This window comes from Heterocephalus glaber, unplaced genomic scaffold (assembly GCF_053883595.1).
Source record: "Heterocephalus glaber isolate CG9 unplaced genomic scaffold, H.glaber_assembly_v1.0 deba00000347, whole genome shotgun sequence".
Taxonomy (NCBI): Eukaryota; Metazoa; Chordata; class Mammalia; order Rodentia; family Bathyergidae; genus Heterocephalus; species Heterocephalus glaber.
The window spans coordinates 46,427,728-46,445,511 of record NW_028258143.1 but is presented as its reverse complement, the minus strand read 5'-3'; the positions used below and the strand labels follow the sequence as shown (position 1 = coordinate 46,445,511).

General features: G+C 34.0%; 1 protein-coding gene and 1 long non-coding RNA gene across 9 annotated transcripts in view; one reads left to right on the top strand and one right to left on the bottom strand.

Annotated features, from left to right (window-relative positions):
• The window catches only part of LOC106010469 (uncharacterized), a 135,966-nt gene that overhangs the window by 45,673 nt on the left and 72,509 nt on the right, over positions 1-17,784 (bottom strand). The gene's annotated exons all lie outside the window — the stretch shown is intronic.
• Positions 1-17,784, top strand: part of Scn9a (sodium voltage-gated channel alpha subunit 9) — a 153,214-nt gene that overhangs the window by 116,438 nt on the left and 18,992 nt on the right. For all 7 annotated transcript variants that reach the window (XM_087199860.1, XM_087199863.1, XM_013076951.3 and 4 more), the window contains 4 exons: positions 153-273; positions 9,128-9,282; positions 12,738-12,911; positions 17,592-17,714. In XM_087199860.1, coding sequence (XP_087055986.1) covers positions 153-273; positions 9,128-9,282; positions 12,738-12,911; positions 17,592-17,714 — 573 coding nt within the window. The remainder of the gene's footprint in view (positions 1-152; positions 274-9,127; positions 9,283-12,737; positions 12,912-17,591; positions 17,715-17,784) is intronic.

The following is a 17,784-nucleotide window of genomic DNA, read 5'->3' as shown; positions in this document are numbered from 1 at the left end:
CTCAACATGTGTTTATACATTTTTATGGTCATCATACTGTTAAACTTCGTTCATAACATTTTGCATGACTTATTATTAAGTTAGATTTAAATGTCAGATTTGTGTGAACCCTAAGTGATATGTCTGGTGGGGGTGGTGAATTTCTTTTTTAGAGATTGAACCGATCAAGTTCCTCTGAGTGCAGCACAGTTGATAACCCTGTGCCAGGAGAAGGAGAAGAAGCAGAGTCTGAACCTGTGAATTCAGATGAGCCAGAAGCCTGCTTTACAGATGGTAAGAGAAAAACTGAAACACTACCATTTATTTGTGTTTTTTGAGTCTTGTCTTAATATAGAATACTATCTAGAGATGTATTAGTCAGCTTTCCTGTCACTGGGAAAAATACATGACACACAACTTAAAGGAGGAGAGGCTTATTTTGGCTCACAATTTCATCTATGGTTCTCTGGCTCCAAAGCTGGTATGGTGGAGGGGCACGGTAGGCAGGAAAAAATATATACTTTTAAGTCATGCCCCTAGTGATGGTACTTCAGATTTAAACCATAAGAGAGTTATTTACCAACAAGTCAAAAGCCTCCATTCATGGTGATTCAGCCCCAGCTGTATGACTAAGGAGAAGTCATTGGTGGTCTCTGAGCTTTAGTTCCCATGCCTATGATACTCCATTAAAGATTTCTAATGAGTGCATTATGCTATAAAGCACTTACTACTGTAATACATTCAGACTTCTAATTTAAGATCCTTAATTCATATTGTCAACATCATGGAGCCACTAGAATTCAAGCTGATGAGATAGATGGTACTATTGTCTTTTTCAACAAGCAATTGAAGACATTTCCTAATGCTTGGTTAACCTTGTTATACTGTTGATTACAGTCTATCTCAAAATTCTTCCTTCCCTTGGTTTCAGAGGCCAATGTAGGGTGCTACATTGTTCTTCCATTTCTTTGAGAGCTCTGAGGTCCTTCTCCCATTTATTTTCTACATATATAAAAAATATATCTCCACAATTTTGATACATGGTTATTTTTCCTCCTCTGAAGGCGCGAGACTTTTCATCCATGTGCAAAGCCTGTACAACCATTTCTGTGCTATTTCAATTTCTCCAACCCTGATCCAATTCTTGAATTCTAGATCTGACTGCAAGATATTATTGGTCATTTCTACCTATTGTCTTAAATAATCTCATTTAATAAGTTTACAACAAACTTTAATGTGATCTCCCTCATATAATCTACAGCTTTATCTCATTTGGTAATAGTCTTTATCTCATTTAGTACCAACATGACTACTGTGCCTCTTAAACTAGAAACTTTAAAAAGCCCTCACTTCTAGTTATTAGTCCATTAAAAACTCTTGGAACAGAGTCCAGGTGCTCCAGAGGATTCTGCTTTAAGCTAAAATGTGAGAAAATTTGATCTATAAGATAAAATCTGAAGATCTGTCACTTGCCACTACAGTGGTTTAAGTCTATTGTTTTTAAACAATAACTGTCCTACTACTTTTTACCTTCTGCCGTATGGAACTTTCTAGTATTCCTGAAATTTACCAGGAATGTTATTGGAAGGTCAAAGTAGCAACTTTGGGCTTGACTTAGAAAAGAGTGTAGCATTATCTGAACAATTGTTGTATCATCTAAGTAAAACAGACAAACCTAGAATAGGATTGCAGTGTAACACAATGGCATGGAGTATTAACTTTGTTTTGTTTGTTTTGGTACCGGGGATCGAACTAGGGTCCTTGTGCTTGCGAGGCAGGCAGTGGACCACTGAGCTAAATCCCTGGCCCTCGTGGAGTATAAACTTTGATCCTAATAAACATTACATTTTAATTGGCTTACTACTAAGCATCCTTGAGACAGTAAACATGATTTTAAGTAGGTTACTCAGATGGCTCATCTTTAAAATGGGGATAATAACAACATTCACGTCATGGAAATGTTAAGGAGATCAAATAAAATAATACTTGTTAATTAATTAGCACAATACCTAGATTCCTTTTCTTTCTACTTTTCTTGCCGTTTTTCAGGGTTTTTTTCTTAACAACTCTGTGTAGAGGTTGTGCTAGCATTGATTCTAATGACTCACTATCTGCTTATGGGCTTAACTTCAGCATTATTTTTGCAGGAATCATTGACTTGCTTTTGGTCTCCAAGATTTTCCCGAGAGAGTTTCTAAAACACTCATGCATTAAGCAAAGTGATTGGGAAAATAAAGATTTCTACAAACTACTATGAGTGCATGGATTTTCTTTAAATATACACTCAATATTTTATGTGAGAAATCATGAAGTATGACACCTAGTTGACTTAATTTTTGCATTTCCTGAAATTAGTGCTGTAAGCAAAGCCCATAGGGTTGCCCTTAGAAGTTCTAATGTTAGAAATATTTAAGATTTCACCCAAATACATGCCCCACTTCTCAACAAATTGATGAGCAATTTATAACAGTGTGTTTGTGACATTACCAAAATTTCCCCTACACATTTTATGAGTGCTCCTTACTTAGTTTAGTGTAACCAGAAGGAAGTTAGGCTTAACAAAGAAATTAAGGCTCCAAATCAAAATAGGGTGCTAGAAAAACTTTAAACTTCTACAAATAGTATTAGCACTATATGATTTACAACTGCAAGTGCTGTCTTATTGAGACAGAACTTTTCAAAGGTTATTTTAATCCTATCAAATATCAATGAAAATACTTTTGTGGTTAGTTTGAGATTATTCATAATTTATAAAGTGAGGCCAGTGTAAGGTATGATATGGAAACATATTTTCATATGGACCTTGTTCTGAACCTTTGAAAAATGACTGAGAGGACATATCTCAGAGTCACAGTGCTTTGATTTGTTCCATTGGAGACGTTACACAATCACCAGACCTGTTGGTTTAAGAGACTCTACCTGATAAATTCACCAGAACAGCCAATTCACTCTTAACTTTCAACCATTTATTCATTTCATCATTGAACGAGCAAATAATTAATAAACACCTTCTAGAGTCATGTCCAGTTCTTGGCACTGGAAGAAGATAGTGGTGTGCAAAAGCAAAACAAAACAAGCCACACAAACCACAGTGTTCCTTACCCAAATAAACCGGTAAATATAGAAAAGATAAAAGTTAAGGTTGAGTACTAAGGATGAGGGAGGAAGGAAAGAGGGGCAGAGCTTGCTATCATATAAACATGGTGGCTCTAGAGGTCAAGAAGGCCTTTTAATATAGTGGCATCTAGGGCCAGGGATTTACCTCAGTGGTTTCGCTGCCTGCTGCGCAAGCTCAAGGACCCGAGTTCTATCCCTGGTACCAAAAAAAAAGAAAAAAAAAATATATAGTGGCATCTGACCAAAGACCTGAAGAAAACAGAAATGGGCCTACAAATATGTGAAGCAAAAGTATTTTAGGCGAAGTACAAAAGCCACTACTGAGAGGCGAAGGTATTTGTAACATTTGAAGAAAAATTGAGAGTCTAGGTATGGATGATTCAGACTGAGAGACAGGGAGGTTAATAAAAGTTGAGGTCAGAGATAAAGTAGAGGCCAAATCATAAGAGCTTTGAAGGAAACCATCAGGATATGGTTTGTAAGTTTCACAACATGTAAGTTTAAGAGTGGCTGGCAGAAAGCTGGGTGATGTCCTGCAGTTTTCTGCAGTAAACCAGGTGAGAGGTGATGTAGCTTAGACTACTGAGGTACAATGGGGGCTTGTTAAATTATGAGATTCTGAGGATATTTTGAAGTTATAGCTGAAGGGATTCAAAGATTCACTGGATATGAGGTCTACATATTAGGAACTCAGAAACTAAAACTTAGAGAACAGTAGGATTTTCAAGGTGGGAAATTGTGAACTTGTTCACTTACATGGAGATGACTTACAAATTCATTGTTCATCTACCAGACCTGAGGTATAACCAATGTTAAAAGTAGCATTTTGACTGCAGAGATTTTTGATACCAGAAAGGAACCAAAAGTATCAAAGGAAGTAAGAGAAACAGTTAAATTGGAATATTGTGCTTTCCCTGAAGATAAATGGTAAAATGCTTTTGATGTTCATTACCTCACTTTCACTGATCCTATTCAGTTCATAACTCTCACCTTACTAATGTGTTTTATGGGTCACATTGCATCTTTTTTTTTTTTTTGAGAGGTGGTCACATTGCATCTTGTTCCTCTTACTCCCTTTTCCTCTCCCTTTTGCGCCATGTCTTCCTTAGGTATGTTCTATTGTTTTGTAATTCAAGACATCAAACGTCTTTCCTATGTCTTAAATGCTTCTTTACTATCCTTAATTTTTCATGTCATCATAACCTGCATAATCATGAATATAACATGATTCCTTGATTCTACCTATTTTTATATTGGACTCTTTTTGGATCACACAATTAGTAAGTTACATGAATTTGAGGTGAAGAATAACCTATTTTCCTTAAAATACTGTTATTTTCTGATAATTTCTTAGGAAGAGAACTCATCTCCAAAATAATGTTTTGAGTTCAACTTCCTATGAAATAACTAATAACTAATTCTGACAATAATAGAACAAAGAACTCCTGTCTTCTTTTCCCCTTTTGGAGGGAATGTAAATAAAACGTTTATTTTAGAAAATGTAGGCATTTTAAGGAAACAGTGGAAAAAAGCTTCTTTTCCTAATCAGTTTTTATACTTATTTTTCTGATCATACTCATATTTTTATTAATGGGTGGTCTGCCTTTGAAGAGTTGAATAGGTTCTTTTTCATTTGAGAGCATTGGTTTAACATGATGAAACCCAGCACAGACTATATGTAATACATCACGAGAGCAAATTAATGAAACCACCCAAAAGACACAGCCCCACTGAGACTCATTAGAATTGTTTGAGAATTTCTGTGTTCTGTTTACATTTAATTACTGGTCTTTTTAAAAGGATCCTGTGATAACGTTGCTAACTAGTTAGGTTGGAAATCTCTTGGGATATACCTTTGCATAAAAGCCAGACAGGCGACTGAGCACTCATGCCTCAAAATAAGAGAGAAAAACTCTCCAAGGTGTGATAAACCCTGAGGGCAATATTTATGAAACTTTGTCATAGATAAAGTTTTCCTTTGCTTTTGTAATTACAATACACAGTATTTTTCTTTCTTTCCTCAGTCATAAGAATAATGTTTCTCTTCCTTTTAAAAATTGAGAAAAATAAGAAGGGAATGGAATTAATATGAGAAAATGAAAAAATGGAAACAAAGTCTTTGTAAATAGGGAGGGATGGAGGGGTTGAAGGGAGGGCAAGGGAATGGGGCAAAAATAAGAACCAAGAGAGATTATGTAAAGGTGCAAATTTCCAATTATGAATGTCATTATATTGTATATCTAAAATGTACCAATAAAATTTAAAAATTGACAAAAATAAATCCTACAAGGTAAAATCTTCCAAAGAATAATTTTCTTTCTGTTCTGCATTTGATCTTTAAGTTTACAGAATTCTGAAGTTTTACGTTTTTATTTTCAAAATTCTATCTCAAGTTTTTCAGGTGTTTTTTTTTTTTTCGCAAAAGAGATTACCTAGGTGTTAATTTTTTTACTTTATTTTTCACTATTTTTTTTGTCATTTTGTGAAATGTTCTCACTTAAATAAATGTACTTGAGAAAAAGAGTAATTATTTTGAGTACAATGATGGAAAATCCTGTCTGTTCTGAGATTATGTTAACTGTCCTTTTCAATGGATAAATGAAGTTAAATGTGTATTTTCCATTAATTTGGTTTCCATCTAATCTTTGTGCCAGTTGTAGAATTCACAGATCTTTTCAATTGTGATTAAATTCAGTTGTGATTAAAATGCTTAGATAATAATAACATTCTTTTCCAAGGTATTAAGTCTTTTGAAAATAAAGGACACACAGCATATTAAGCCATCTACAGGACCATAGAGAATACTGTGAGCAGAAAGAAAGGGCATAACAGAATGTTTTAGCCCTCTGGGAACTTAAAGCCTTCTGGAGAGAAAGGACAGGAACACATAAAAAATACATGATAGCCAAAGCCACCAGAGACTTTAATGGTGGAGGTGCAGTGCGGGGAGATAGCTTGCTGTATTTCTACAAAGGAGGAAAGGAAAGTGCTAGGAAATACCTCACATCAAGTGGATCAATGCACTACTTTCCCCTCAGAAACATGAAAAAAGCCGTAAGAAGACACTGCCTGACAGGAGTAATGCAGCAAGAGAATTTTTGTTTTATTGTTTCAGGACATACAGCTTATTATCACCTGGCATTTTTGCTTGAATGGTTCAATATTTTTTAATTAAATGTATCATTTTAGAGGAAAAAACATTAATTCTTTTAAAGTCCCTAAAATGAAAATTTCTAAACCAGATATCAGAGCAGTGCTGCTCCTTCTTCCCCTCCCATCCGCTACCTCTATCTAAAATGAATCATTTCATCTCAAGTTTTATAAGAGGGGAAGTATTTCTAGTTACTCTTTTTAAACTGTTCCTTTTCTGCAAAGAATTCTTGTTATTATTTAATCCACTTACATTTTTTAAACTGTGAATTTTATGTTTCCCAATCATGATCTTCCTGTGCTTCTCATATTCGTGATTATGTTCCCTTCTCCCCTGAGAAACTTCTTACTCCCTGACCTCTCTTTACCACAGCCTCTTAGGTCTATGTGTAAATCTCTCATCCCTCCTACTCTGTCTCCTTCTCATTCAAATTTTCTCTTCTTCCATCTGTCCCATTAGTGTGCAGGTTTAACTACTGGTTCTCCAAGAAAAAGAAAGTATACACACATATATTATTTTATTATAAATACTGCTGATATGAGCAACGTGTGGTACACAACTTATAAATAAAATTATTTGCAATATACTTTATTATACATTGCACATTTCTTCAGCTATGCTTCTGTTGAATTTTGCCAATTTTTTTGTATTTATAGACAATTTGTAATTGCACTTGATGAGCAACCATAGTTTTAACATCAAGGTTGTCTGGTATTTTCACTTACCTTAGTGCAATAAGAAAGAAATAAGGAAACTCTATGTCAGAACTTCTTTTATGCATTAATGATTAGCATGGTTTTTGTTAATCAGATTATAGAGTTTGAATAATGAAATAACAATTTGTCAATTATTTGTGGTGTTCACAATGTAATGGCTCTGAACATGACACATTTTTACTGTGTATCTGTTTTATCTCCAAAATAATCTTAAATTTTTTAAAGTGAAAATGCCTGCTTTCAGAATAACTACTGTGACTGCTGAGTGTGGAGTTCAGAGGAGATTCATAGTAGCCAATTAGTATAACATATTTCCATCATCCCGATAGAATAGACATAGAGTTCCTCAAGAGCATAGATGAGAATGAAATAGGAGCACATTAATTAGAAAAGAATGAGTTTTTAGTATTTATTACCTTCTTAAAGTACATTATTGAATTCCAGATTTATGTGATTTAATTTCTAATAATAGCTGCATTAAACAACAAACTACCAAAACTTCCTGACAACCTAATACTAAGTAAACATGAAACAATTTGGGCTGGTTCTCGCTCCACTGAATTTTGTCCTGTAATATTGTAGTTCCAGAAGGTTCTGGACTTGACTCTGTTCTCTTTATTCTAAATACTTCATTTGTATGACTTCAAAAAACTATCCTGAGCTCAGCTGACACATACATGCTATTAATTTTTACATATTTCTCTTCTAGACACGTTTTCTCCTGACTTTTAGATTCACATCTCCAAATGTCTATAGAACATCTATGTTCAGAAATTTTTCAGCCATTTCAAATTCATCAGTTCCCAAGTCACCCCTTACTTTTATGGCCTTCAGTTCACATACTGACACCAGTCACCAAATTCTGCTGATTTTACCTGACAGCTATATCTATCACCTGTTAATGCTTTAGCTCCTAACTGAAATTAACCGAATCTGTCTCACTTGACGGGGGTGCTGTATCGGAACCCAGAATGGCCCCCACCCTTCTAACCTATCCCCAAACACTGTTTAAATTGCGACCTCCCCATTCATTCTCAGCTTACAACTCTTGCTCCTCATCTCTATAGGATACAGACCAAACTCTTCAAAGTAGGGTAAATGCTTTCCATAATCTGACCAATTTCTCTAACCTCTTTCACCCTTGCCTCTCATGTACATTCTGCTCTCATCATTACTAGAAGCTGATTGTGCATCACATATATCATGTTTTTTGCTGTCCTCTTGACTTGGAATTCTTCCCAGGCTTATTTTTGTTACTGATACTTGGATTCAGTTCAGTCTCCACCTTTTCCAGGAAGCCTCCTTTGTGTTCTTCTCAATATAGTCATTTTAAGTGAGTTTCCTCCCAGGCCACCAAAATCCCTTTTACACATTTGCCATTTTTGTGGCCTTTTCCAGTTGTAGTCATTTATTTCTGTATCTTTCTACTTAACCAAAAGCAAAAATAAATTCCCTGAGGAGAGGAAACTACATACAGGCCTCAGAGAAAATATTTAATAAATGTTTATTGGACAAATGAACAAATGAATTAATGCATAACCAAAACATTTTTACAAAATTTTTCATTTTTTTATGTAATATATTTTATACCTAGAAGTCCCAGCTAAGATTTGCTTTTAATTTAGAGAGCACTCAAAACAGCTTCATTTGTATCTTTTAATGAAGATGTATTTCTTTGAAACTTAATTTTAGGAGCTTCTACTAAATTTCATGATATTGTTTATGATGACATTTCTCAGAAAGTTTTTAATAGAGGAAAGGAAGCATCTCAAATTGTATTCTAGATCCACATCCAGGAAAATCTGTCAACAAAGAAAATACCAAAATGCATTTTTCCCTGAGTTTAAATCATTCATTCATTTATTTGTTCATCAAATATAAGTGATTTAAGCAATGTGGAAGAGATTGAGGAGAAATCAGGGAAGAATGGAGAATAGTAATACATTCCAGGTTAAAAATAACCAGAAAGTTTTAAGACAGAAACCATTGAAGTTAGAAAATGAAAGAAAGTGACAACCAAAATAAATCTGAAACTGCAAGGGAATGTGTTAGAAATTATTTGCTTACGGGAGTATCACAGAGAAAACTTTCCATTAAATAATACAGTTTAAGCATTTTGTTTATTCTGACCATCAAGATTTTACATGTGAGTCTTTCTTGCCAGGTTGTGTTCGGAGATTCCCATGCTGCCAGGTTAGCATAGAGTCAGGGAAAGGAAAAATCTGGTGGAACATCAGGAAAACCTGCTACAGGATAGTTGAACACAGTTGGTTTGAAAGCTTCATTGTTCTCATGATCCTGCTGAGCAGTGGAGCCTTGGTAAGTGGAGCTTTTGGTAAGTGATACTTAAGTCAATAAACTGATTGTTGGTATATTTAATAAATAAGCTAGAAAGTAAAAAAAAAATCACGATAGATTGTTTTACTTAAGAATTAATCCCCGTGATTATCAACGACAAAATTTCAGATGAGCTCAGTGAACATTTCCTGAGCACTCCTGCATGCCAGGCTTTATTGCTGCTGTCCAGAATACAAGGACAGATAAAATCCAAGTACTGTTCTTTGGAGCTAAGAGAGTAATGGGAAGAGACAGGTGAAGACAGTGATTATGGAGCTGTAACACATTTGTAAGTTAAGTGTACACATAATGCTCTGTAACAAAGTGCACAATTGTCCTCTTGTGATTTTGGAATGGCAGATGATGCTTTGCAAGGTCTAGAAAGAAAAGACATTTTTCAGCCAGGCACTGGGGCTGAGGGGGCCAGTTGCATGATGGCAAGGAAGCATCAAACAACATGAAATATTCAGGAAGTTGTGTGTTGCTGAGCTGCAGAGAAGGCTGTGGGAGGAAGAGCAAGTATACCTGGCCAGAGATATTGTGAGAAAGATACATAGACTCAGCTCATGAAGCAGCTTGGAGGTTTTTGTAAAATAGATGACAGTTTTAGGATGAGAATGGAACAAATTTCTCATTCTTGTACAACCCTGACTCTGTGTTAACCTGGCAGCAGAAAATCTCACAAGGATCTTCTACAGAGATTTAAAAGGATCTGAGAAAGCTAAAACCACCCAAAGCCTTTTAAAAATTGTTATACTTTTCTGTTGATGCTAACAGAGAGGAGCCATTAGAAGCCAGTAGGAGCCCAAATCCAGCTAGAAATGTTACTGGAAGTTTCATTATACTAAAAACAGATAGTAAATAACTTTATAAATTGCCTCATAGCCAGTTTTCACCATGTATCTGGAATTTGATTTTCTCAACTCATAGGCTGATATGTTAAACTGTTGTTATTTCATAAATTCTGACCAAGGATATGAGCTGCCTCGGTCAGAGATAAAGGACTTCATTATTTATGGTGTATAAGGTACCTTGCCCTTAAACATGTCAGTGTTGCTTCCCCTGTGCCCAGGCCCCAGGAGGATGCAATGTGGGGCTGGATGAATGCTGCACAATTCTAAAGTTAATGTCACAGGTGAGGAACACTGAGTTTAAAGAAACCATCCTTTTTCCAAGCTGTAAGCAAGTGATTTTTGTCCCAGAGGAAAACACTATCTCATCTCTCAAGATGGCCTGCTACAAACACAACCCTGAGGAATGGCTCAGGTGAAGAGCAGTCAGGGCCTTGCATTCCCAGCATACCTAGCAGGGACTTATAGAGGATATAGGTCCCACAGTGAGTTGCCTGTCAAGACAAATCTCATCGCTCAGCAACACAACGTAATAAGAAAAACACTATTTGTCTTGTGCAAGTAGGACTCTTAATATTGCCTATAATGTCTTGCATTCCTAATATTCAACATTTATTCCATGCTGAGTCATATATCTGAGAGGAAATTTTAAAACTTAACAAATAGTAATAACTTGTTCAAACTGTCTTTAACAAAGCATGGCTTTTTTTTGGAAGGGCACTCTCAAAACTACAATTCAAAAGAAATGGGAAAAGGGATTCTGGAAAGTTGAGGTTTTCTCTCAGGGAGTTTGGCAACTAAATTAGATTCCAAAAATACCTACCTTTGTACTTTCCACTCAGTTTTCTCCAAACTTAAAACAGCTCTTTCTTAAAAAAGTCCGTTAATTTAAAAAATAAAAATAAAATACCTGTCTACAAAATAAAAAGGAATAGCTATCATTTGGTACATATGTGTTCTATTTCAAACTTTTGTACTGATTTTTCAGTTTAATTTTCAAACATCCCTGTGAAATTTTGGCATTCGTTTTAATTACCAATAAAGAAGCTGAATAGAGTGTAAAATGTTGCATAATAGTAAATGACAGAAATAACTTTAATAGGGGCTAACATCCTATATTTCAGTTTAAAAGAGGAGAAAATGCCAAAAAGAAAGAATGTGTGAAACTGAAATGAGTAACAATAAAGCTAACCCCCAAATCAGGTAGAGCTCACATAATGGCATCTTTGTCTGATATCTCCCACATCCAGCAAACAGTCCTGGGAGCTAAGTCTCCCTGCAGCTGAGGTCTTTTTCAAGCTCTGGAACAAGTCCCAAGAGGTTTACTCAACAGGGTATCTGAGTTTCACCATGAAGACTCAATGATGGTAATGCTGTAAGCCTATACCACAGTTCTGGCATAAGGCTTCGTTATGACTAAGTCACTTCCTTATTTTTGTTATTTAAAAATGTGTTATTGCCATATTTTTATCTTTAGGTGGCTTGCCTGATTGCTCTAGACCTTGGAGAAAGGGATAGGAAAGTCCTGATGGCTAGAAGCCTTCCCCTGCACTTCAGTGTCAGCTGGCATTCAGGACCTCATCTTGGTGCTGTCTTTGTGCATTTTAGTAGATTCTACCATTTTTTCTGCCCCAACTTCTGTTTTTTTTTCTTCTTTGTGTGTAATATTAGTGTTGATAGTTTATAAAAGTACACAAGATAATTTTTTAAATATAGATAGCAAAACTTGGGGAAAAAAATGAAAATGGCACAAACCCATCCCCCTGGACAAGTAATGCGATGTTAACCACCAAGGACACAGGTCCTTTCGCGTGCATTACTTTCCAAAAGATGAATAGTGTTTCAGCCTAAAATAGGAAATTCTGCTAGGTTGTACCTATTTAGATCAGTGCTCATTTTCACTGTCTCAGAGAGCTCAGTTCTTTAAATCCATTCAGATTATTTCCCAACAGATTTATGGCTATAGCTATAATATCACTGTCTGTCATTTACTATATGGACCACATTTGTGAAGTGAATTTAGCAGTGATTTGTAGAGTATTTAGGCAAAGATAAAAAGTTGATGCAGAATTTAAAAGAAACAGTCTTGAGTCCTATAGTCTTATTAAGCTACTGCAATCATTCATTTAGCAAATCTTTCCTCACCACATAGTGGTAGGCACCAGGCAGCACGAGCCTGTAACAACCAATAGAGATGCTCCACACCCTATGGTTGGTTGTGAAGGACAATGTAGGATGAAAAAAGGTTTATAAGAATGGTTGGTCCAGGAATGGTGTTTTAAATTAGTAGTTCTCATTCAATTTGAATGGGGAGAAAAGAAGAATTAGATGAAGAGGAAACCCCCAAAGGTATCAGAGTCATGACTATTAAAGGATTAGAATTTCATTCTTTCACACTCTATCTCTTTGCTTCTTTTTAAGAACTAGTGAAAGGCTAGAAGTTAGTGTTATGAGTGGCTGTACAGTAGAAGATATGCAACTAGCTTACAACCATTATATTTCAGTGATCTCATTATCAGAATTGTATTTCCTATTCTGTTATGAATCGTAAATTTAATGAATTGAAATTTGAATATTTTCCCATAGGCTTTTGAAGATATATATATTGAAAAAAAAAAGACCATTAAGATTATCCTGGAGTATGCTGACAAGATATTTACCTACATCTTCATCCTGGAAATGCTTTTAAAATGGGTGGCATATGGGTATAAAACGTATTTCACCAATGCATGGTGTTGGCTGGATTTCTTAATTGTTGATGTAAGTATAGTATTTTGTAGTAAATTTTAAAAGATAATTCTTACTTAGTGTTTTGAAATCTTCACCAATGTCATATGTTGTTATATTTAGTTTTTACTTCATGTACTTTTAGGCTATAGGTTTGTATTTTCTAGAAATATTATTACAGCAAGTGGAAATGTGTCTGTGAGGTTAGTAGAACAGAGATCCTTCCACAAATATGAATTCACTCCTGTATCATTCTAACATTTATAATAGGCTTTTGTATATATTTTCTGCAATCAGAGAATATGTGATTTCTTTAAGTATATAATTTTAATATCATTCCTGTTAAGATTAAAAAGTGAAAAAAAAAACCTAGTTGGTGGCAATGGAAAAGGAAAGATTAAAGATCTCAAATTAGAGGAAATACTGATTTTTCACAATGTAAGTTAGATGATTAAAGATAATAAGGGTACACAAGTTGTCTGATATGTGAGCTAAAATTTATATAAAAATAGTGAGAGAAAAACTGAGTGTATGTTAATGGAAGGAAAAGCATAGAATTTCAAAATATTTATCTAAGTCTACTGTAGGAAAAACCAAAATGAGTCATAACTTTTTTCCCTACCTCAAACATACAACTACCCTTCATCTCTAGAATGGCAACGGGGCACAGAAATAGTCACTAATAATTTCAACTGATAAATTTAAAATACTGCTGAATAATGAAAAGCTGTCTCAAAATAATAATAAAAGAGCTGGAGATGTAGCTAAATGGTAGAGTCCCCCTGAGTTCAATCCCCAGTACTCTTTTTTAAAAAATACTTTTACAGGCTTCTCATTGAGATAGTTGGAAAAAAAGACCTCATATCAAAATTTCTCAAATAGAAAGTAATGGTATAACTACAGTTATTATCCATTCATTTCATTTAGTGTACTCTCGTATTTTAATGATATAATATAATATATTTCTATATATTTTTAATATTATTTGAAAAGATTTCTTAAATTAATTTGTGCACTTGATTTTTCAGTTTTATTTTTCTCAGGCTGTGTTCTTCAGTCTTTCACTAATTTTCTTAGATTTTCAGAAATCTAGCTTTTGTGATTATGGAAGAAACATAGTCATAGAGAATTGTTTTCCACTTGATGCCTGGAATAATTAGAAAGCAGCATAGAAATTTTTATACTTCCAAGTACTTTAACATTTAATCAAAGGTTTGCATCATTATACTTTTCTAATAAGAATAAGAAAATTATTATTTTTTACTTTGTTTTTTAGAGGTACATAATTGTGTCACATAATGAGTATGTTCATTATGGGGAATTGGTAAATGTACATATTGCATCTTATTCCTTTTTACTTCCTATTCCTCTCCTTTCCCTCTGCTTTCCCTCCATTTCTAGGTCTCCTTTCCATCAACAAAAGATCTCCCTCCCTCTTTCCTATAATCTATCTTTTATTTTTCTCTTTAAACTATTTACTGTTTGGCTTTCTCACAGAAGAGAAACCATGAGATATTTAACTTTCTGTCTGATTTATTTCACTTAGTATTGTGGTCTTTATTCATTTTCCTACAAATGACTGAAATTTGTGAGATAAGAAAATTATATACGTGATCATTAGTAGAAAAATCTAACTTCAAAAACATTTTTAAAAACTAGTAATATTTACTCAAGTTCAATTTCTCAGCTGTTATTTAAAGCCCAGTAAATTCTGGTTTTTATAGCACAATAAATTAAACATTAAATTGTAATATCATTTTTACTTTTTGTGTGAATTATGTGCAAAATATGTTTCCAGTGTTTAGCTATACATTATATAACATGTAGAATTCTCCTCTACAAGAATTCTAATTTTTGAACTAACATTAATGATTTCTTATTTTTTATTTTGAATTTACCTTTTATGTATCTAGTTACCACTTAGGGAAAAACATGCTATGATTAATACTTTTGATAATAGTGTAGTTTTAAAGAAAGGCTAACCAAAATAAGAAGAAAAATAAAGAATGTGTTATTTTTTCTCTTAATCTTTATATGTGATTAGATCTTTTAAAGAGTATAAAAATATTTAAGGTGCTTAAAAACTTTCAAAATATCAGAAAAATGCTTGTTTTCATCATTCAGCTTAAGAAACAAAAGATTACAAGTAGAGTTGAATTTGTTTTAAACTGAGAGATATGACCTTTTAACAACAGAAATTGTTTTATATTTGAATATCTGAACTGATGATTTTCAATGTGTAACATCCTGCTTAGAAGTATATAATGTGCAGAAGTTAGAGGAGTCTGTATCTTCAATTTGAAATTTTATTTAACATTTTTTTATACAAACATATAGACATATATAGGCATATGTAAAAGTTTCATAATACAAAAACTCCACACAATATTCTTGCTGATAGAAATGAAAATCTAAGGATGCATATTTGAAGAAGGGTTTGAATTTCTTAGTCTGTTCGTTTATTTGCTTGTCTATTGTGCCATAGGGTTTCATTTTGCTATATTGCTCAGAATTTTAAATTCTCCTCCCTTGTCTTCCAAGTAGTAAAGACCACAGGCGAGCACCACTGTGCTCGGTGTGAATTTTTTTTCTCACAAATTGAGAAGCTTGTATAGACTATTTGTTCTCAAAGTGTGATCTCTGAACCAAAACTTGGCGATTGTAGGTGGAAACTCATTAATGATGTAAATTCTTCGAATTCCTCTAAGAGGAGAAGAATCAGAAACTCTAATGCAGAGACCCAGCAAACTATTGTAACAAGCTTTGCAGGTTATTTTAGTGTTTATTCAAGTTTCACATGCACTAATTTGATTTGCTATTCAGAGAATGTATTCTTATTATTTCATTAGGATTTTTGACCACTGTATTTTAAACTTATTTGATTAACATTATTCATCAATATGTACATATATTTGTGTATATATAAATATATGCATAGTTAGCTAGATAGGTGCATATATAGATGTGTATATATTCTTAGCTAAGAGATTATATTGTAGCTTTCTCAATAATATTCATAAATTATATGCAATATCACAAAACTTACATAACAGTTGTTAGGAGAACAAGTCTACTTGCTTATGGGCTATCCAATTGTAACAGATATTTAAAAACTAATTTTTTATTGACTAAAGAGAACATACTTATGTTTTAAGTGCACTTAAATAGAAAATAATGGACCTGAATGACTGAATGAATTTAAAAGCAATAAGTGGTCTCATTAGTTCTGCTAGTTGTAAGGAATTAAAACGGAAAAAAAAAAGTATGGCTACATTTAGTGGAATATTATAAAGTAAATACATGAAAATAATCATATCAATACCTCCTACTTCATAAACCAATTTACTTGTCTCCAATGGTAGCAGCAGTAAACTTATGAGCACTGAATTTTTTTTTACTATTTTACAAGTTAAATATGAGGAGGCTGTGTCTTTGCTGGAAAACTTGAATCTCTTAGTCACTACCTTAGTTCACAGTAAAATATTGCAAATATTGTGCAAATATTGTTTTTAGACTTTGTCTCCTGCTACATATTATGAAACAGATGAACATTTTAAATGTGGCTTACTCATCTACAGATCCAAATCTAAGGCCACTGAAGTTTGAACTCACTGTTTTGTTTATCAAAATCTATATCGATTTCTTTCCTGACCACATTCTTTTTGAACACAAATTTCTGATGGATGACTAGTTATGGTCATTGTGTCTGGTCTACCTAATATGATAAAATTCTTATATATGTCCACTTATTGTGAAGCCAGTGAGACCCCCAGATCTCATTCTCTCTTCAACATACCTGAGAATTGCTTCCATAAACTATTACAAAGTAGATCTTTGGTGCCTGTATTGATCACCTTTCCATCACTGGGACAAAATACCTGACACTTAGAACTTAAATAAGGAGAGGTTTGGTTTGGTTTGGCTCAGGGTTTCAATGGTTTGGGTCCATTGTCCACCACCTCAAGGCAGAAACAGCATGAGAGAAAGGCATGACCAAGGAAAGCAGCTCACCTCGTGGTGGCCAGAAGCGGAGAACCCGCAGAAAGACAGGAAGGGGCCGAACAAGCATTTACTCTTCCAGCTCAAGCTGCCAGCTGCTCACCTTTACTAAGCAGGCCCCACCTCCTAACAGCATATCAGCTATGAACTCATCAAGAGATGAGTCATCTTCCAAAAGCCCCACCTCTGAACATATGAACCTTTTGGGGGGATATTTTTGACTGAAAAAATAACAGGTCCAATCCTGAGTAATTGAAAGGTAGAAGTAATCTTATTTGGAAATTTTCCTCATCTCAAAATCATGAATCTTCAGACTGCTTCTTAATAAGATTTATACTCATCCTTACATTTAGTAAATACCACACATTATGGCAGCTTTAGAATCACATTTTGTTGTGCCATGTGCTTTATTTCAATTGAAGTTTTCCTAGCTGCTCTAATTAAATTTTAAAATTTAGTAAGCAAGTATGTGACCATTGATTACAAAAGTATGAAAATCATATGTATTGGTTTTATTTGGATATGATAAATAACTTTCCTTCTATCATTTCTTCTTGTTTTGGTTAACTTTGCTTGAAATCTGTTTTGTTACAGAAACCTCCATCTTGCCCATTTGACTTGTTGAACTTCTCCTAGTGATCTTTGGAATTTATTTTTCCTCTTGATGCTTTATCATTTCTTTGAAATAATTAACAAAAATGTTATATTTTACAGGTTTCTGTGGTTACTTTAGTTGCTAGCACTCTTGGCTATTCAGACCTTGGGCCCATTAAATCTCTTCGAACACTTAGAGCATTAAGGCCTCTAAGAGCCTTATCTAGATTTGAAGGAATGAGGGTAAGAAAATATTGAACTTACTGATATCATATTATTTTATTGGCGTATGAAATATTTAAAAATTGGTATA